Source organism: Neodiprion fabricii, chromosome 3 (assembly GCF_021155785.1).
Source record: "Neodiprion fabricii isolate iyNeoFabr1 chromosome 3, iyNeoFabr1.1, whole genome shotgun sequence".
NCBI lineage: Eukaryota > Metazoa > Arthropoda > Insecta > Hymenoptera > Diprionidae > Neodiprion > Neodiprion fabricii.
Genome location: NC_060241.1, coordinates 40,777,337 through 40,798,233, shown reverse-complemented (window position 1 = coordinate 40,798,233; position 20,897 = coordinate 40,777,337). Strand labels below are relative to the sequence as shown.

Sequence of the window (20,897 nt, the reverse complement as noted above, 5' to 3'; positions counted from 1 at the left end):
TTGAATGTTTACCCCATTTTGAACCGTCAAAGCCTTCCTAGTCCCCGGGAAATCAATTTTGCGAATTCTTCAGTTTTCCTTACGCCAACATGTTCAGAAGAGATTGTAATATCAGACTAGGAAAAAAAAAAGAAATGAAAAATTTCGAATTTTTTTGATGCCTACTCTCCTGAAACGGTGCAGGTGATGACGAGATATTTTTTTCTTTGTCTTTTACCGTTTCTTCTTTTTCTCGTACATTTCTTTCTATTTTTCCAGATTTCGACTCAATTACATATCCCAGGCTGGCGTTCAATTTAATATTCAAATATATGTAATATCTCACTATATTACACGCGGAGAAAGAAAAGCGACATCAAGTGTAATGTGCTGGCGTCTGGATTTTGTGTGTGAATTAGGTTTGAAGCTTAGGTGGGACGAAAAGGATTTTTTGCTCACTTTGAGGAACCTTTTTCCGCACATAAGCATCCCTGCATATTTCATAGCTGTAATGTACGTAAGATTGTCCTATTCCACATTCTCGCTGGTTTATTGCGGGCTCTGCGCACCTTTGCGTACGGATATATATTGTTGTACTCCGCGGCCTGCCAGCCTAATTTATAAGACATACTTTCAACCTCAAAACTCTATTTGTATCCAAAAGCGTGGGCGTTGCGTGCTCGGACTGTAAGAAATTACTAGGACGCACGTTCGCTTCAATTTTCATTATACCTATGCGTACTTTGGTCAATGCCCGAATCCCGTTCAACTCTCAAGAGAACAAGAAATGAGATATCCTGCAAATGTGGGCTTAATTGTGGCCCCACTAACGAAGGTAATTAATCCCTCATGAAAAGCAGATAATGATCAACGATTTACCGCATGTAAGAGAATTTTTCTGAAGTAAGGTAAAACTTTCGGTACAAAGTGTAATAAGTTATGATTGTAACGGCCTTTGCTGCGGAGCTACAGAATTATAAATCTACGCACCTCTTTTACCAAGAAATGCGCATTATCCGGTAGTACAGAGCCAAATAACACAGGTCAGCCGATTTTTTTTTTTCTTTGCATTTCTATTGTCGTGGATAAATTTCGATTTTATACGTCAAATAATACCCAAAACCTTTATTTATTACTTGTAATTTATTATTTATTTATTTTATTTTTTTTAATGTAGTTTATTTTTGTCTTATTTACGTTGATAAATAAGTCTTGAAGTTTTTGATTGATAGCTAATATTGGTGCCTATGTGGAAAAGAAAGGAAAATGTTTTCACCAAGGTGTGATGGACTTTACCGTTATTAACGTTATCAGGCAGGGAGATTAGGTTCAGGTTTGATACGAGAACGTTCATGCGAAAATAGAAGTTTAAAAGTTCATTTTTAAACTTTGTTTGTCAATTCTTCTACATTCTTAGAATGTTATTAATTATTATTTTTTAATGAAAGTGATTTAAATGCAAAAGTGAAGTTTATTCAATTGTTATTTACAACAAATGGTTGAGAAAGTAGGTAATTTTTCTTTAAATCCGAAATATCCTTCTGGTTTCTACGAAAAACAAACTTTATCTAGTTGAACTATTTCTTCGTTTATAAATTACGTAAAAGAAAGCAAAATTTGACATCTAGAACCTAGACGCAAAATTCGCGTTGACCGATCTAATCCCTACCGTGGAACAACTAACATAAAGCGAGGCTAAGACTGCATTTCATCAATACTTGAATGTTATCCCACGTTGGTTCCGTTAACGAACACCTTATCCTCTGCTCCTAAATCAGAAACGCTATTTTGTGCATGGATCAGGTCTGGAATGAATTTTCGGTCGAATTGTAATCCGAAGGTTAATAAATCCGACGCTGTGCTAGGTAGGCACGTACTCTAACGTATTCCATAATAGGCCTTATATACATAGGCATATGGGTGTGTATTGTAGGTGTACACCTCCATATCGGCGTAAGGCCTTGTACATCCATACATGTAACGACATAGCCCATTCGAATGGGATTCGCGACTATTCATGCCGTATCTAGATAACTCACGCTCATCTCCACGTTCGGATGATCGATGAATATCATTTCGGATTCCTCTTCGTCGAGTAGAATGGAGACCGTCTTCTCCCCAAATTCGTCATCTGAAAGCAATTCATGAATCGTATCACCACGATGGGCGTCACACCGTAAATTTACCCAGAACGGAAGATATATTGTCACCGTTGACGGGTTCTTCTCCTCCGCGATTATGTATCGCGCTTTATTAACCTTCTGATTTATAGTTAGTATCCCTGAGCTATCCGTCTGTCGTCTGGGACTCGTTTTACGGAAACAAGAAATTTCAGAGAATCGTCGTGGATGATATTTTTTTCTTCAAAAAAGTCTGAAATATTCTGGTGACAATTTTTGAATGGTAAGTTTTATTGGAATGGACAGATAAAGTAATTATAGTTATCGATTCTATAAAATGAACTTATACGTATAAGTACTAAATGAAACGAACGAATGAAACACCAACGACCACCGCAGATCAACTCTTCCCAGCATTGACAGAGATCCGGGAAATAATTCCTTAAGGGGAGGTTCCAGTCAAAATCGACCAAAAAAACTTATTTTTTTGTGTTGCTTTATTTTCATCCTTAAGGTCTTAAAAATGTGTAGGCAAAAGGATATTTCCCTATCTAATTGATTTTACGAGTTATAGCGTATAGACGAGAGAGCGCGTCGACCGAAAAACAGGTAGAAACGCGAATTTATTTATTTATTACGCGGAGGCGAATTTATCAGTGTTGGCGAAAAAGGCCAGAATTGACAAAACCAGCACCAAAGTTCAGCAAAACATGCTTTTTGAAGATGAGAAAGGAGTCCTGTATGGTGCGGGAATAGCTGATTAGATTTAAGTGTAAAAAAAAAAAACATTATATACGATTCTTTCTTCGTCAAACTTTAAACGCGTTTTTCTCGAAACACCTTTTTTTTGCGCGCGGGGCGCGATTCCGCTTCAACGACTACACCGATTTCGACGTTTGGCGGCTCAAATTAAAGCTTATTCAATTTAGGGGGCCTTCAGGAAGCGTTTTTTGTCAAAAAAAAATGTTTAGTATTGTTTTTTTCAACGTTAAAACAAATAAAAAGAGGCAAAAAAGGTGTTTTTTTTTTCAAAGGGTCCCCATTTTTTCTAAAAAGGGTTTTTTGAAAATCGGAAATTCATAAGGCCCCCCAAATTTCATCTACTTTAAGACTTTTTTTGGTTTTTTCGTTTCGGATCACTTGGCAGGGCTGTAGAGTGCCCCGCGCACACTGTCCACCGCCGCGCACGACCGTCGTCAGTGAGGGCTGGAGCTGCCATTTTGTATTATTTTTACTCGAAAAAATTTTGTAAACTTTTTAAAATATAGACAAATAAATGCCACAAAAGTTTTTTAAAAAAAATACGTACGTACTCTCAAAAAAAAAATCATGAAATTACGCACATTTTCGGCCCTCTGGACTAGAACGTCCCCTTAATGGTGATATAGTTAGAATTTCGCAGCATGCGATAATGGGGGTTTGGTGTTAAACTTTGAAAAGGTCAGCGGGAGTTCAGCTTGGTGGTTCTTAAGAAATATAAGCGGGCGTATCGACGCTTTTGTCTTTAATTCGTGCCCACCGATGCGTAATGCGTTGTAATCACTTTGCAAGATTTAGCCCTGCATCTTTAATGCTTCATTCGCAAATGTTTGTTTCACGGCCTGCGACTCGAGTCTCGCTCCTTCGACATAACAGAAGCGAGTAATGCACAAAGGCTGTAGCAAATTGGTCTTCTTCGTGTATAATCAGGGACACCGACAGCACTATACTGCGGCCTCTTAAATCCTGGCACCATTGCTACCTCAAAGCCCCCGCTGTTTAATTAATAGAGCAACTAGATAAATCGCAGCAATCAGAAACGTCGGGCTTATGTTAGGTCGAATACTTGCCTACAATAACTGATGTCTATCGTATATATCAAGGTACTAAGTAGACAGGTACGTACAGGCTACAAGTGTATTCCAAGTAGGCATTTTAACACGCGGCCGGAATGCGCGAAGCAATGAAAATTGAATGTATAATGCTTGTACGAGTATACACGTGCTTGTATAGGTATACGTGGAGAGTTGGTCCCACGTCAGAGAACTTGCAGTAATTCACGAGTGTGATTCACCTCAGACTGTTGATGCAATTTATCAACCGCTTATAGTGGTATGATACCTACGTTGCCGAGATTATTGAGCGGTCGGGCACAATACGCGTGTCCAAAGAACGGTCAAAATAATACACAGGTTTGCAAAAAAAATATTTTTTTCAGTTGCATGGGATGTTTTTGGTAAATATTATGTTTTCGAGTGTACTGAATCATAAAATGACTTTCATTTTCCTCCATCACGTAGAGTATTCTTGAAAAAATACAAAGGGTTTGGATAAAAAAAGTATAACAGTAATGAAAAAACCACTATTTTATTACAACGAACTAAACAATATTTCTTATAAAATTAAACGAACAATCTCTTCATCAAATGTATTCAATATTTTGTGTTCATTCTTTTCGCCTATGAAACCTTTTCTTCTACTCCGTGATACACCTCCGAACGAGCTTGCGCTTTCCATTTTCTGCTTCCCTGTTCGTATTTATACTCGAGTCTCGCTCTAATCGATATTAAATAGAAGTAAGAAATCAATTTTGTATAGGTTTTTTAGAATCAAGAATAGAATACCAGATTTCGAATTAAACGAGAGTTTCGCTCTAAATGAAACTACAAAAAACAAATTTAACATAAAACCTGACGCGATGGAACTTTTCGAGTATTTTTCCTCGTCTCAGTGAGTTAAAATCTATAAAAAAAAACAGCATAAAAAACCTGTGCAGTATTTTGGTTGCAGACCAGTGTTATTACTCACGAGTCTTATCATTCCTAGTTTTTTTTACATTGTATTTAAATTTAGAATTTTGTAAACGGCATTCAGAGGTCCACACTGCTCACAACCGAATAATATATTCACGATCAGTTATCATGCAGAAAACGACGCTGTCGATTATTCGTGTAATTTTGAACTCTCACACGAGAAAATTATTTCTCCAGTATCTGACCGACATTTTATTTCATTTTTTTATTTTTTTATGTTACTTGAATTCAGAGTCAACGTACCCAGACTGGCATCATAGGTGTTCATGTACTCGCTGGTCATAAACTGAGAGACGAGGGCAGTTTTCCCGACCCCCGAATCACCGAGAAGTACGACGCGGTATTTGGGCACTTCCTCCACGTCGCTGTTATCCGTGCTCTCCGCTCCGCCTTGGGCGCTACAGCAGGATCCGTCGAAGGGCGATCTTTCCCCCGAAACGGACACGTTGCTGTTTCTGAAGGGATGGCAGAATCAGAGAAATTATTTGCCTTATCGTTCAATGCTTGCGCTAGCCTATGACCATGCAATTAAGTGGATAGTAAATCAAAGATTACAAGACTTTTCTGACGCATGGTGTACAGTTCTTACCGCACCTCAAAATAAATTACCACCGGCGTATACTTATATAACGTATCATGTATGTTTTGCTGGTTATTGTTGGAATATCGCATAGTCGATGGGGTATTCAGATCTGATAAACAGCAGCCAAGAGCAGCCGCGTCAGCAACGCAATTCACTTTTGCGCACTTGAACATGTACGAGAAGAGAAAGTATACTTTCCCGCAGTGATTCTGACAAGGATGGTAACCCAGGACACGTATTTTTTTTTACGTGCCATTAAACACTTTAACAGGGTGGCACCAGCCTCCAAAGTAACGCCTGCTAAGGGGTGATTTTGCAGTTTCACCCAAGAGAACATAACATTTTTCAACCAATCCAACTGTAAAAGTTTTCTCACAACGAGAAATGAAAAATGTAATTTTCTCAGTGGGAAAAAAAGAAACTTTCAAATCATCCTTTGAGATGCCTTACTTTGGAGGATGGTTTCACCCCCTTAAGGTGTTTGGCAGATAAAAAAATACGCGTCGCGTAGTTCTTAGTCTACTGTAACATATTACAAAAGAAATGAAATCGGAGAGACCGAGCTGGGTTACCGTCCTCGCAGCCGATCAGCGGTGGCGCTGCGGTCTGATTCTCCATTGCCAACGTAACCGACTCGTCGAATAAATTACTCGTCGAGGATCACTGCAGCCAAGTGTACAGAGGTATGTCAGTGCGTACGAGGTATTCGTTTTCATCCGCCGCTTCGCCCTTCGATTCACCCGCTCGCAGGTTCAATTCCTCGATATATAAATATCGTTTTTCCTCCCTTCGCGTCGACCCACCCGCCCTTCGTCGGCTTCCGCCCCCATCGGGGGTTAAATTTTACGCATGACTAAATGCGCCACTCGTTGCTTCTCGATTTCCAACCAATTAGGTTCCAATTTCACTTTCAGAATGAAAATATGCAGCGACTTATCCATGCCGCGTGAGCTCTGTACATGCCTAAGTAACCTAACTCTGATACGCATAGATGTGCGCATTTTTCGATCGCAGCTTCTTTTGCAATATCGGTGCTTTATAATGTTAGAAATTGTGTCTTGAGTCAAAAGTGTCTTCAATTTTCTCGTCCCCCTTGTTTCTAATCATAACGCAGCGTCGGATGTAAGATGTTTTCAAGGGGGAAAGATCCAAGGCTGCAACCCTCTAGCACTAACTTAATCAATTTGTCAACTCAATTTTCTTTTTTAAGAACTGGAAATTGATTCAGGTATTTCAGAAAAGTAATGACAGTGCGGAGTTGAAGAACGAATCAAATTATTTATTGCGCAACTAAGTCACGTAATAATACGTTTGGGAAAACAAAAAGGTCGATGACTTGTAGTAGAACTAAGATAAAATATTAGAACTTGATTGATTGTTTTACGAACGGCAAACACTTAAAACCTCATGTGGTATTTAATTTTTACCACATGGTATATGGAACGAGATATCGTTGATTCAATATTCTGCGATATTCCATGCACGGTAGATGCCGCGGTAAATACTCAGGTGGTAAGCGTTCAAATGGAAAAAAAAAGTGAAAAATGGCAAGAATATCTGTCGAAAAATGATTTGTAATATTGTGAATGAATAGAATCAGAGTGCTCGCTGAAAATCAATTTCTGTAATTCTTTATTTGTAAATTATATCTTTAACGGATATAAGTGATTCATTCGGAAATGAACATTTACCGCATGACGATTCAGAAATGAACTGGTAGATATTAATTGTATGTTCAGAATTTTCCATCTTTTTCTTAAATATGTTGGTAAAAGCAGCATGAATCCTAACAAAAAATTTCTCTTCGATGTGATTTGTTTGAATAATAAATCAACCTACACGAAAATTCTGGTGATATATGTTGTGGGTTGATATGTAAACAACACATTCATCCTAAGAGAACCCGTTTTCTCATCTCTATTCGTTCATGAATGATGGAAGCCGAACAATTTCATGAAAGAACCTCCAGGTATACATGTGAAGTAAGTATGTGCAAATTTTTTCCTATATTCTATTACCAGGTAAATCATTCTCTTGGGCAAATGTGTTCGCGATCCGCTAACTCGCTTTCTTCTTTTTTGCCGCCCCATGAAATTGCCGCCTGGGGCCAGTGCCCCCCCCGCCCTCCCCTAGATCCGGTGCTATCATAACGCATTCATAATATCTGAGTCACTGAACACTTTATGAATCAGTCTTTGTGTGCTATTATCTCCACTTTTCTTAATAACGTCATGAATCCTTTATCAAGCGGTGGACGAGCACCGTTTTACATAGTTTTTGGCTAGCTGACCGCCTTGAATACATAAAGGAGAATGACAAAAAACGACGCTTTTGTCCTAGACTTGACAATTTATCGTTGCATTCATTGTCTTTTAGTTTCAACAGTCGCACGGATCTTTCCACTGTAATGGTTATGCGTACTATTGTCATACGCACCGGATTTGCAATACCCTCGGAATGAATATACATATATTTACTTTGACATTATTCTTTATGTGCTCGGAACTAAAATAAAAATTTCACGATGATTCAGTATACGTCCCAAATGTTGTACAGGCGTTCGGAAATAATGTGAATAAGAAAAAGCTCGACGCGCAATCTCGAGCTATTTATATACAGCCACGCCGGATCCTGGATTCCTGGCTCTCCTGCAGTCCCTTGTCAATTCGATTCCATTCGAAGATCACCTTTTCACCACTCAATCATTATGGTATCCGGTTAGGAGCCGGGGCATCGACGGTAGGCAATCGAACGGCAGATTTCACAATTCGTCGTACTTTTTTTTTCTCCAATACCTCCTCATTTGTACGCGTCACAAGGATGCAGACTTTGCACAAAGGTTACATAAGTGAGGAGGTATCGGTGAACGACGTAAAATCTCAAATCAAGGCAAACTATAAATAATACGATTCAATTTAAGGGTAGAATTTGCTTGGAGTTTGTTATCCAGTTGAACTAATAAGGTACAGCGAAAACCTTTCAATACATGTATGGGCTTGAATGGAGAGTTTACAAAGGGCCATATATTCGAAGCTCCTTAATGGCCTGTAGTAGAGGTAATGGTCTCTAACTTCCAAGTTCAAAGCGGACAAAATCAAGTCTATGTGCGCGAAACTATACGGTTTCTGTCGATAACGGTAAACTTTGATGTTCGAAGCAAACGGGGAAGCAAACTATCGAGATCACTTTACCCATCTCGTCATGAGAATTGCATGGATGTGCGGTTACTTGTTCGTATATTGCTGAAATTGACGATAACTTGCCGATACTATAAGAGATAAGATTAGCTTATGGTATGGTATCTTTTAAAATCACTCACCACGAAATTGTTCTTGAATCTAGGAAAATTTCAGTGATCAAACACCGCGTAATTCAAACCTCAGCTATTTTAATTCCTCTCTTTCTCTTTTTTTATCTACCTAATCCTATGAATTTATAGATATAATAATTGGATAATCGATCAACTTTGCTGTAAAGATGATCGAGTCATTTTATCGTCCGATCGTTATTTCATTGTTCCGTGAAAATATTTTTCCTCTATCGCGCAGAAGGGATGGAAGGTGATGTGAACAATATGGGGAGAAAGTGTTTGAATATTTGACGCGGAGCTGCTGGCCCCCGGTAAAATAGATTCTAGCAGGTAAACTGCAGGATTCGCAGGTGCGATAGCTTAGGGGTTTAAAAGCTCAAAGATTTAAAGGTTTAAAGTTTTAAAGCTTCAAAGGGATCAGCGGCATGACGTTAGGCGAGCTAGTGGAATTCCCCTCTCTCAAATCATCTGTGAGGATCACGATATCATTTTTTTTTTTTGATGATGAACTTTTTCAAGTTTCACCAACTACAACAGCTACCTCTTACGGACAACAAATACGGCGTCCACATGCTGCACCGAAATAACGGATCGCTAGTTGAGCTTGATTCGGAAAGATAGGCGTACAATATATTCTTATGAGAAGCAGTTTCGATTCTCTCGTCTCTCGATAGAATGAACTCCTTCGAAGTGATACTTGGGAGAGTCGAAACGTACTACTTACAGTCGAGAATTCGGTCGATAGATAGAGACGCATTGTTCATAGAATTTTTTTACCATAATTTTTTTCAACCGCACCAAGCCCACCTTAAGTCCTACCCCGGCTGGATACCGTAAACGTTGTTGGTCGACGAGTGACGACTCGAGAGCGACTTGATACACACAACTGATGGATTCGAAGCGATATGAAAGTGCATGTAGGGGGCAAATTAGGGTGCAAGTCTGATTCAAGGCGCGATTAGGAACACGGAGAGAACACATTCACGATTGTTTGACGAGACTCGGTATCTGGATACCATCCAAGTTTAAATATATCTCGAATAACACAAAGCGAATACCTCGGGGACCGTGAAAGCAAGAGTTTCTCTTAGGTATAGACCTGACAAGAGGTTCTTAAGCAAGCATCTGCGCAGTTTTCGCAAACATGCTTACGTACGTATCTACAGTTGTATCTATGAGATGACGGTGTGTCTGACAGGGTATGCATGTTAGAAGTGAGTATACCCTTACCGAAAATTACCCTCGTCTGAGGGATATCGTTTTACAATTAGAATCCATTCTCACATTGCAGCAGGTGGCCTGCTTTTTCCGAGGTACACTTGAGCGTAGGTCGTACAATAATCCTGAAATCTTTATCGAGGGAGCAATATTCGAGCTCTGTCATTACTTCAATGTTGACGTGCAGAATTACCAGAGCTGTCGAATAATTTATTGAAAGCTCTGTGGAGGCCAAGTGGCACAGCAGAGCTGCTTCGAATTGAGAAAAATATGAGATGTTTTGCAAAGCCACCGAATAAATTCTAAATTTTCGCCACGTGTTTCTACGACACCTCCCAATATTGAGAATTTTGTGTATTTTTACTTCTTCCAACTTCACAACATACGGTGTATGCGTATCCGTTACAGAGAATATTAGCGATACCAATATTTTACGCACCAGGCAAAGGAAGCTTTGCAGCCGCAGATTTCTCTGCTAAATATAGATTTTTCACGTTACATACCAAAGGCACTCACCGGGTCGCTCCCGGATCACTTTAATTATAAACTTAGGAAAGAGAAGAGATCCTAACGCCGCTATTTCAACAAATTGGTAAACTCATGGATCGTTTACTAGATTCAGATGCAACGATACAAAGCATGTAGATTATTTATCAGCTTACGAATTGTTTGCCTACGTGACAAAGGAGAATGTAAAAAAAGTATGCATTTTGGCGCCGAAGTGTAAAGTGGTTGCAGCTTGAAATATCATTTTTTTTTTGGTCCTCAGATGACAGGAAATGACAATTACTTTTTGAAGAAATAATGGGATCACTTCTAGAATATTTCAACGATAGGACATCATACCTGCACCAGCCGAAAACTTTCAAGTACTGAATATTATTCGCTGTTTCTACGAAGGCGTACATACAAGCCGCGAATACCGACGTTACATGATAAAAATAAAGTTATCGTACCATTAGGTAGTAATGGTTATTCGCTTTTTTTGGTGTTACCAGTTTTTAGTACTTATCCAGTAATTTAAAATTTTTTCAATAATCTTTAACACAACATTCGAAGCGGAATTGTAACGAAAAAAAGTTGTAGCTCTCTGAAAAAAAAAATAATAGTGCTAATTAAACTGCAAATTTATATGCCTGGGCCATTAAGACGGAGAATCATATGTGGGTAATTTTTTTTCCAATTTCATTAATTCCGACAAGTGCTGCTATTTCTGCGGAGTCCTAACGCGTAGTAATAAATTAATTAAAATTGAGGTATGCCTTGAATATCCTGACACCGTTGTAAATCTACCTCTGACTGATCGCAAGCATTAGGACAACTGATCTGCACCAAGCCCGTGACCCAAGGCTTAAGCCAGTCTGCTGTAACCGTAGAATTCTCTACTAATTAAATATAATACTGTATACATATCTATGCCTGACTGTCGAGGGAGATTTTGGACGGTTAATTGATTGTTTGACATGAATTCCAAAGAACTGTAATGATCTCGTGATACTGACAAGGTTGAAATTTGGTTGAGCATCCAGAGCCGGTTCACTTTTCGCCGTCGCAGGCTTACACATTACATACTTCATTTTTAATCTGATTGATCTTTGACCCCGGCAGTTGGATATATTAGAAAATGTCTCAATTACGCTTGAGCGCCAGGACAATGCTACCCGGGATTATATTACCTTGCATTTTCGCAAAACGATCGCCGGTAATTTACTATTCTCTCAATCCATTTAAAAGTATTCCAAAGTGCAAAAGGTGACTCACGTGGCAGCTTAATTCCGTAGCAAGGTTTTGGTTCACGGCCATCCGCATGGCATAGGCACTGAGCTGCAAGTTCTCTCCCACGTTTCTAATTACATGCTCAGAATTTCACAGTCAAGTTAACTAATTTACGAGTTCACCTCAACTAGAATTTACTAAGCTTGTCCTTGCGACGCTTTTAAGCACGGGAAGTGTAATTTTAGCAGACAATGAAGAGATTGAAATTGGAGCATACGAAGTGGGCAAATCATGCCGAGTCTCTCCTTTGAAGAAACAGTCATATGATAGCTTCTATGTGACTATAGCGAGTTAGTGATAACTAATAAACTGAATAGAATGATTTTAAAGGCGCCTGAAAATTCCTTCACATTGCTAATTATATGTTCATTTACTTTGAATGCTTCATTTTCCATATGATATAATTCACCCAGGTCAAGTTACGTCGGTCCTTGCTATGCTTAATTGAAATCTGAATAAACATTGGTGATATTTTGAACTGTCTTTTACTCCACGCTTCAAGATGACTAACAGAAAACACACATTCTTCTCCCATGAATTTTCAGCTATTTCTGCTCGCTTCGTCATGCGATTCTACTTACGAGTAACAAATATGCAATATAACTTATTGAGACTCCGCAATTGCACGTATAGATGCCATTCGCGGAGCATCATCAGCCAGAGAAAATGAAGCTTTCTTGGGAGAGGTGAGCGTCATATTCCTCGAGTACTAGTATTTATGAGCGTAAGTTATAGGTATAGCAGGACGTTGGTGTTGTCGTCTGTTGCCAGTCGTTTGGCTCGTCATTCGCCGGAATCGCGTCTTTCTCACCTCATGATTTTCTGCACTGTCTGGACGGTTTATGGACACTCGCCAAGTCCGGCGATCGTAAAATATAAAAAGCTGAGGTGAACCGTTTAGAAAATGGTTCAACCAGTTAACACCATCAGCTACGCCATCTCATAACTTTTCCTAAGCTGTTTCATATACCTGACTCTGAAACCTTCACTCACTCTGCAGACTTGGGGTTGTAGGTGACTTGGCCATAGCGTAGAAAATTTTCGAGGAACGGGGTTTCATTGGACTTGGGGAAAACGTGAAATAATTTATTTTTCTAGATTTTATGTTCTAGGTTAACGAATTCTGACCTAATTGTAAGAGAGTTAAGCAATGTTGATTAAACATCGTATACAGGCGATTTCTGATAAACCTAATGCAATCACAGTTGACGTTGATATGTAATCGCAAAGCCGAGGCTAACAATTTGACCGGCTGAATTGAACGTAGATGTTAAAAGCTTTTGATCTGCTGGTCACCTGACGCAATATCCAATGCAATTGGACCAGTAATCGGACTGGTAACAGCGATACAAGGAAAACACTCTGACTCACCAATCAGTTACGATTGAGTACAGTCAGAGGCTTCCAGCAACGATAGCCGCGTCATTTCGAAATCTATTATAGGTAGGTAGGTAGATTCCATCTGCTCTTGGCGCACGGTCAAGCTAAACGGAGTTCCCCCTCTCCTTCGTATCCCCCCCCACCCCACATGGAGCTCCGTTTTAGAATAACTCGGAGTCTGATTGTTCTCTGCATTCTCATTTACAGCATCCCTGTAGACCAGTCAGTCCGAGTTATACTTTCATCCGCACGTATTAGCTTGCCGAGAGAAGAACCGTGCGCGCTAAATCATTCGCGTCGACTTATTAGAGCCAGTCAGCTTGATACGCAAAGAAAAATCATCATGGAAGTCGCCAAAGGTAAGTACCATGGTACAGAAAAATCATGACACTGTATTTAAGTATCATTCGAGATTTACTGAAAACGATTTATAACTCTCGTGATGTCGTTTTGGAGAGTAATACTTCGTTTCAAAATGTTTTAGTGCTAATCAGTGATCTATAAACTCTTTATAGAGTCTTTACTATCTACTTGTGCTGTGATTTATTCAGCTTCTTCACTTTTTGAACATTTTTAATTCCGATGGCGTGCCTAGGAGCCGTTTAATGAGATCACGCGAAGTTTTCGGTTGTCTGTGGAGATGGACAAAAGCTTGTGGATTCTTAGCGGTTTCTTTTTTGCGATGAGCACGTCGCTAGGTATCATTTATTAAAGCCTCGCGGGGTTTCTTCGCTTGTATTGTATTTTTAACAAGTTTCTATCATCTAGCCGCTCACAGCTAAACACTATAAATTTATTACTGTATAAAAGTGATTCTTACGGAGTATGTCCTGTTATGTGTATCCGGTTTTTGTTCACCTACCGGATATCAGGAACCCGTTATCGAAATCCCGACTACCGCGGAAGCGATTTTGTGCCAACAGTAGCAGTGAATTGATAAAAGCATCGCATAAGGGTCGAGAAAGATGTTATCACCGTCATTTGCTGGTCATAATTGTTGCTGTCCGTGTTGCTATAGCGCGCCTCAAAGTGTCATGTTATATTATGACATGAGGGATTGGTGATCGATAGAGGACTCGCGTGTAGACGCCTGTAAATACATACGTAATTGTCGGTTAAAGTCAATCCAAGGCTCACTTTGCTTCTCCTGAGTAAATGAAGACTTAGGGGCTACCTGCAATACTAGTTGATGAAGTATATTTACACCCCTTGCGGATCCCCGTAATTCGTATACACTCCTTTTCTCTCCCTGTCTCTCTACGTGCGAATCTGGCTTAACCATGGCGCTATAATTTGACCAGTGCTAGTATAATCTTAATCCCGTTGTTTCGGTTCACGGTCCTCTTTCTTTATTTTACATATGTCCGCGATCGAATAAATATCCTTCTATCTACTTGTCTATGTCTGTCTATAACTATTATCGTACTCTATTCTATTCTATTCTATATACCAGTCGACGACAACGCATCCAGCCTTGTCCAGCAATCATCGAAAGTGTCAACCGCAACGGTACAGTCCCAGTCGGTGAAGACCTCGAAGTCAGTGCAGAGCATTCAATCATCATCGGTGGTCCAGTCCTCGTCAACGGTGAAATCGGTGACCTCGTCGAACGTGAGGTCTCAGAGATCCGTGGAAGTCGAGGAGTCAATCGAGATTGAAGAGTCTTAAGTCGTGATCGCCGCGTCGAGGATGTAGCCGCGCCGTCGCCATCTACTCGCTATTACACTACGATGCTGGTCAACGCTTGAGTCCCGAAATAACAGCCCGCAGAGCTACGTGCCAGGCTCTGACCTTCCAAAAGTATTGGGATTCCGAGTCATTTCACTTTTGGCTGAGCTGACAATATGTGCTCGGCTATAGAAGCCTGGCCGATCATTGTAAGCCGAGCCGAAGCCAGCTTCCTTCCTTCCTTCCTTCCTTTCTTCCTTCCTCCCTCCAATTTTTTTTTTTTTTTTACACTTCCGTTTCCAATCCTCCTCCCTGTGACAGTACTCTTCTCTTGATGCGCAACGAAAGAAAAAAAACTTTCTATTACCGGGAAAATCTGTGGTCTCTGACTACTATGTCAAGGTATTATTCACCCTGAGGTTCAATTGTATTACATAATTTGTTATTGTGATTGATTTAATAAATCTCCTTCAAGTATCCTGCGTGGGTTCCCTGCAGAATTAATGTACTATCAAAAATTCACTCTACGCTCTGACACATTTGCTGAGTACAATAGAACAGGACGACATGTGATTACAGCTGAGTCTATAGTCTTTGACGACAGACTTCTGAGGGTATAGGATTTCGAGACTGACACAATAACTCACAGGTAACTAGGGCGAGAAACGTGCACTACGTTTGTGACTGTTTATTTCGGGACAATACATAACGGTCACTGTAGGAAGACTGGGACAGCTGAACTGTCGGAGGCTTCAGTTGATTACTGTGGGACTCTGGGCTACCCAAAACATACCGAATATATTCTTACTGCTACGACAAAATGCAGATAATTTCATACGTGAAAACTACACATGTAATCTTTAAGTCAGTGTCTTGGCAAGTGATGAACACCAATTTTCAAACTGTCAAGGAACAATATGATTAAAACTGTTAATGCTATGCTGACGTGATGCGAGAGAATATGTCACGTTACTATGAATAATCGATACGACATATCGTTACGGCTTAAATTTGTTTTTCATTCTGCATCTGTTGGTTTTCGTACGAGGGGACTCATCCGACTTACGATTAGTCAAGCCTTCGTGACTTGAAAAAGTTCGAATACGCTCGATGAATACAAGCGTTCATAATTCTAAACAGTTCTCTTCGATATTTACGACTAATTCTTCTTAGCGTGAAAAAAAGTAACTGAGGAAAATAGTTTCTGATGAAGATAACTCCATTCTCTCCCTAACGTTGGCGATCTTGTTGAAATCTAACACGCGAAAAGCCTGTCGTATATTAGAAGTGCGGGGTGGGGAGAGTTGTTGGCAACAGGATTCTATTGGAAAAGCACTTGATAAGGTCGAGGCTCAGGGCTTTAGGCGAAGGTCTGAGATAGTGACTTCTTCAATTGGATGGAAATCGATTAGACAATCAAGCAAAGAATTACCGAACCGAGCAATTCCCTATACACTCACTCTGTTTGATACATTTTTCTTGAGAAAAATAGTTTCTTGACAAAGTTTGCGTGTTACAAATTGCCCAAAAATGTCTACTACAGAGTACTCAACGTTAATAGAATTATGATTCTGCAAGAAGAAAAACATGGCCATAAAATATTTTGGAACTAATTTCGGTAACAGATTGTGAGATGAGAATATACGGTGAGCAATGATACACATGACAGACTATCCAAGCTATGAAGGCACGTTTCGTTGCGATACTGCAGCTGTTCCTTAAATAATGTCAAGAGCTTGGGGGTTCTTAAAAATGAGCGAATTTTTCACCCATTCTGCGATTGGTTTTCGAAAAAACGTATACCACAGGAAAATTTCGTTATTCCATTTTCACGGGTGCACGAGACGCTTGATGAAACGTTATACAATAAAGCATCCGGATTTGCCCATAAGCCCTGAGTGAAACCTGTTGTTTGTTAAAATTTAGTACGTTGCTAGTGGATATGGATGAAAAATTTAGCATTCCAACCAGCGGAGATCGAGAAGGCACGTATGACCGGAGCACAATGCTGCATTTCATCTGGTAATTAACTAATTTACATACAGAATACCAGCCAGCGAAGAGGGCCGAAGCTTTGCGATGCCCGGTGGACCACCCACTCACCACCTGTTTGAACTTTATGTCTTTTTCAGAGACACTCGCGACGCCGAGTAAGTAGGTAGGAGCTTTTTGCGTAGAATCCCAGGTTTCGGCGCTCGGGCCAGACAGGCTTGAAGGGTGATACGGAGAGAGAGGAGGGGTGCGACAGGACCTCGATTTTCTCGAGGGATTCGTCCTCTAGATGCGTGCCGAAAGTAGAGCCGATATATGAATGGATGTGCCTTCGAGGTAGTTTTCTACATTACTCAATATCGGAACATTCTGCTGCAAAACGAGTTTAATATATTCATCGAACTTCCGACGATGTAACCACCGAGTAACTGGCACAGTATATAGATAGTTGGAGACCAAAATCTGTAGTTTTACCGCTTAGTTGTCAGTTTACACCAGATGTTCAGAGTCTGTCAAATTTCATGATACCGTGCAACGATTGTATTTAAATTGCTGTCAGATTTGTTTTAACTTTTCTGAATTAAACATGAGAAAAAGGTTTATTTCCAGAATATTTCAAGAAACCAACGGTGTAAATCAGCTGTTCACTTGATCCCGACTCCTGATTAGATGCATTCAATGTCGATGAATCAAATTACAACGTTGTAATTTCCAGTAATTTCCATAGTGGATGAGGGCTAATTATCGCAGTATTTTAGAAAGTTTCACTCTATTAATTGTTTGTTATTTTTTTCTATCCGCGCGTGGCATGGCTGCTTTGCCAAACCCACGCTTTCTTGTGAGTGAATATCGACTGGCGTATTATTATATTCCGACAACGAGTATCAGTCGACAAACGTCTGCGCCTCGAGGCTGAGACAAATATAGACGGTTGCTAACAGGCTTACAAAGTGTAACACAATTAGGAGATGGTTTGTTTGAACGCAAGAGTAAGCAAACTTGGATGAATCTTAGTGGCTGAGTCTTTCGAATCTCCAGGGAGCAGTGAGCTGGGCATGTTTCATGAACGTATTATTTCTCCTACTTTCGATTATTTCATTCTTTCATTATTCTCGCAGCTTTTACAAATTCACCTGTTCTGCTTTTAACAACGAAATGCACATCTTCACCTACGTATGGATATCGAAAATTCTCCCTTTCCCGGGGAAATCGCTTTCTCCTAAATTATTTCTACGTCAGCATTAGAGCGCGCTGTAGAAGTCTTCCAAAAGTGACTTATGGGTGTCGTTAGGTGAAGGGAGGGAGAAAATCGTTTTTGGTTTTAAAAGCTGAACATCTTTTTAATGCAAATGCAATTTGCAATCTAAAGACTCCGGTGTGGACTGGTAACACCTGTTCAACCTGCGTAGCAGACGACGCGGCTGTCCTTGAATCGATCAGAATCCACCACTTACAGGTGTACATACATGTAACGAAACGAGGAGAATTGCTTACTGGATTGAGTTATCAATGAGGTGAAAATACAGTTGAAAGTCATGGTTCAACAGGAAATAGCATATCATCGTAATTAATTTATTTTAACGAACTGCAGGATTTGAGCGAGGAATGAAGTGCAGGTCGGTTTGGATGAAAATCAAAATTCAAACCAAATTTGGTTGACAACACGAAATTGATTTGTGAAATATTTTATCCAGGATTTAAAACGTGATCACTCGATTGATACGAATATGACGTAACGCTTCAATTCAAACGAGCGAGAGAAAAATTAATCAAAAATCAAATCAAAAAGTTCGTAGCTTAGGAATGGGGGTACTTGCTTAACGAGCCTTCAACCAAAGATTATACAATCCACATCCCAGCTTATAAACTCCTCAAATCCCAGCGCTTAAGAACTCAGTAATTGCGGGCTTATAGAAATTACAATTCACCGTCATTGTGAATGACACCCTCGTTAAGCGACCCAAATGTCTAGCATGCTTAATAAAAATTGTACAAAAACAGCTTGAATCCATCATATACTCATTATCAGATGGAAAAACTATATCAGTTGAAATTTTATTTTTGGCGTTCTGAAGGGTTAACTAAGGCATTTGACACTCACGCGTATTGGTGTTGATCTCCATGATCTCCAATAAACCTCAAAAAATTGGAGTAAATTTGAAATTTTAATTTTTTATCCACGACGTACACTTCGCAATCTTTCGAAATTATATCGTCACATTGGAATGAATAGGTCTGGAGCTTCAAATAAAAATTTCACATTGATATGTATACAACACGTGACTTACGTTACCAAGTTATTTCCTTGAATAGTGTATTTTAGTATTACGTTGATCGCAATTTTGAATTACCGGATGATGATGTAGATCCGAACGTAGAAGCTGAGGAGCTTTACACCAGGATCTATACTAGTTGGAATGTTTCACCCTAATGTTATTGTTAACGCGCCTCTAAACGACCGGCCGATCCGCGGGGGCCAAATAGACAGAATAGCCGACTGCTTGCACGCAACTAAACAGCCCCAACCACCCCACGCCAACCCGGCCGGATGGGCTAGAGACGACCAGCATTGTTAGGTAACTGTCAGATACACGTTTCTTCACTCACAGCTAGGTCAAAATTGAACCGAATATTTTGACTCACGGACCTCCTTCATTCCCAGGAAAACCAACCCTTAACTCACTTTATTTTGTATCGCGTACATGTGAGAAGGTAGTGCAGGTGTGGTAATCGCCTGCTTTGCATTAAAATTAAGGAAAGCGTTGACAATCCATGTTTTTTGAGCCCCATTTTAAGTTCTACAATTGTACTATCAAGTACGAGCATGTTGAAGGGCAAAAAGGTTATTTTTGTACAAGTCGACTTTCTTTCATTTTTTGACGTTCTGCATGTGTTGCGATTTACAAAAAGACACGTGTTTACCAACCCACAAATTGCGCTGCCGTTGTCTCTTTCGAATAGACGAGTCCAGGAGCAATTGTACACGGGCATACGTATAATATAAACATGTTAACCATCCGCCGACCACGTGGTTTTTTACTGACGTTGCCAGCCAGCGTGGACTATTTCGTCCTGGGCTCCTTTTCCCCCATTTAAGGCTTTTCAAAAACTTCCAAAAAATTCAGGCGATCAGTTTCAGGTGCCTACTTAATATTCCAACATGTTTGTATTCCGAAATTTCCGGTTAGATGATTTGTAAAAGCGGTTAAACAATGAAAAATTCCCGAGACACGGGATAAGTGAGAAAACGAGGGTGGACGATATCGGACATGTTGGCCGGCGGGGGGTTCACGACATTAGACACAACCCTCCTACGAATGTACCCGACCACGAAGAAACTTTTTACGCTACGGCACTTGTTTACAAAAGTCTGCCATATATTAAGTGCTCGGGTCAAACTCGACCCAAAATCTTCGTAGTTTGCAAACCCCGCAGGTTTCAACATCCATTTGGAGGTCGCTGAGCCAACTCTTCCAACACAAATCGCGAAGCTTTACTTTCTGAATATACAATACGTACACATGAATATCTGGATTATTCTCTTCGAACGGATATGCGCAAGATATAGGTATACATGGTTTCACTGTTACGGATGGCAAAAGAAATTTGGAAGATGTTTTTTAATGAGAGTATTAACTGAGAAAACTCATTTCTCTCAACTAATACTAAAACTAATCAAGACGAATACAGTTCGAATCTACGAATGATCGAAATTATTGAATAAGGATTTTGACGTTTTGAAATGGAAATAATTGGCCTACCACGCATGTTCCTCAGAGTGTTCAAGCTGCTTAAGAGCTGACTAATAAGAACGCACAGTAACTGTTACCATCCCAACAGACGCAAATAAATTCGATGTAACTTCAGCTGCTTATCTGCAGGTGCAGCACACATGCCTGTACTGGTAATAGCGCGGTAGCAACACAGAACATACATTCGACGTAATAAAATCACCAAGTGCCAACAAGACAAGAATGAAATTTGAAGAGCGGGGTCGAAATCTATTTCCCAATGCGGTCCGTGTAATTCGGCATGATTTTACTGGAAAACTTCTATACCTTCACCTCTTCCACACGTTG

The 20,897-nt window shown here is 40.0% G+C and overlaps 1 protein-coding gene and 2 long non-coding RNA genes across 5 annotated transcripts in view; 1 reads left to right on the top strand and 2 right to left on the bottom strand.

Annotated features, from left to right (window-relative positions):
* The window catches only part of LOC124179243, a 37,377-nt gene that overhangs the window by 5,106 nt on the left and 11,374 nt on the right, over window positions 1–20,897 (bottom strand). Inside the window, exons 5-6 of the mRNA XM_046563468.1 lie at window positions 5,135–5,346; window positions 2,019–2,110 (exon numbers count right to left, since the gene is read on the bottom strand). Of these exons, the coding sequence (XP_046419424.1) occupies window positions 2,019–2,110; window positions 5,135–5,346 (304 nt within the window). The remainder of the gene's footprint in view (window positions 1–2,018; window positions 2,111–5,134; window positions 5,347–20,897) is intronic.
* Window positions 12,389–15,303, top strand: LOC124179246. 3 transcript variants are annotated; one of them, XR_006869993.1, is made up of 3 exons: window positions 12,774–12,788; window positions 12,891–13,517; window positions 14,612–15,303. It is a non-coding gene; the product is annotated as an uncharacterized LOC124179246 (long non-coding RNA). The 3 variants fall into 3 exon arrangements; XR_006869994.1 differs by having other exon boundaries at window positions 12,877–13,517; XR_006869992.1 differs by having other exon boundaries at window positions 12,389–13,517.
* Window positions 13,390–14,612, bottom strand: LOC124179247. Its single transcript, XR_006869995.1, has 2 exons — window positions 14,333–14,612; window positions 13,390–14,248 (listed from the first exon to the last, which is right to left on the bottom strand). It is a non-coding gene; the product is annotated as an uncharacterized LOC124179247 (long non-coding RNA).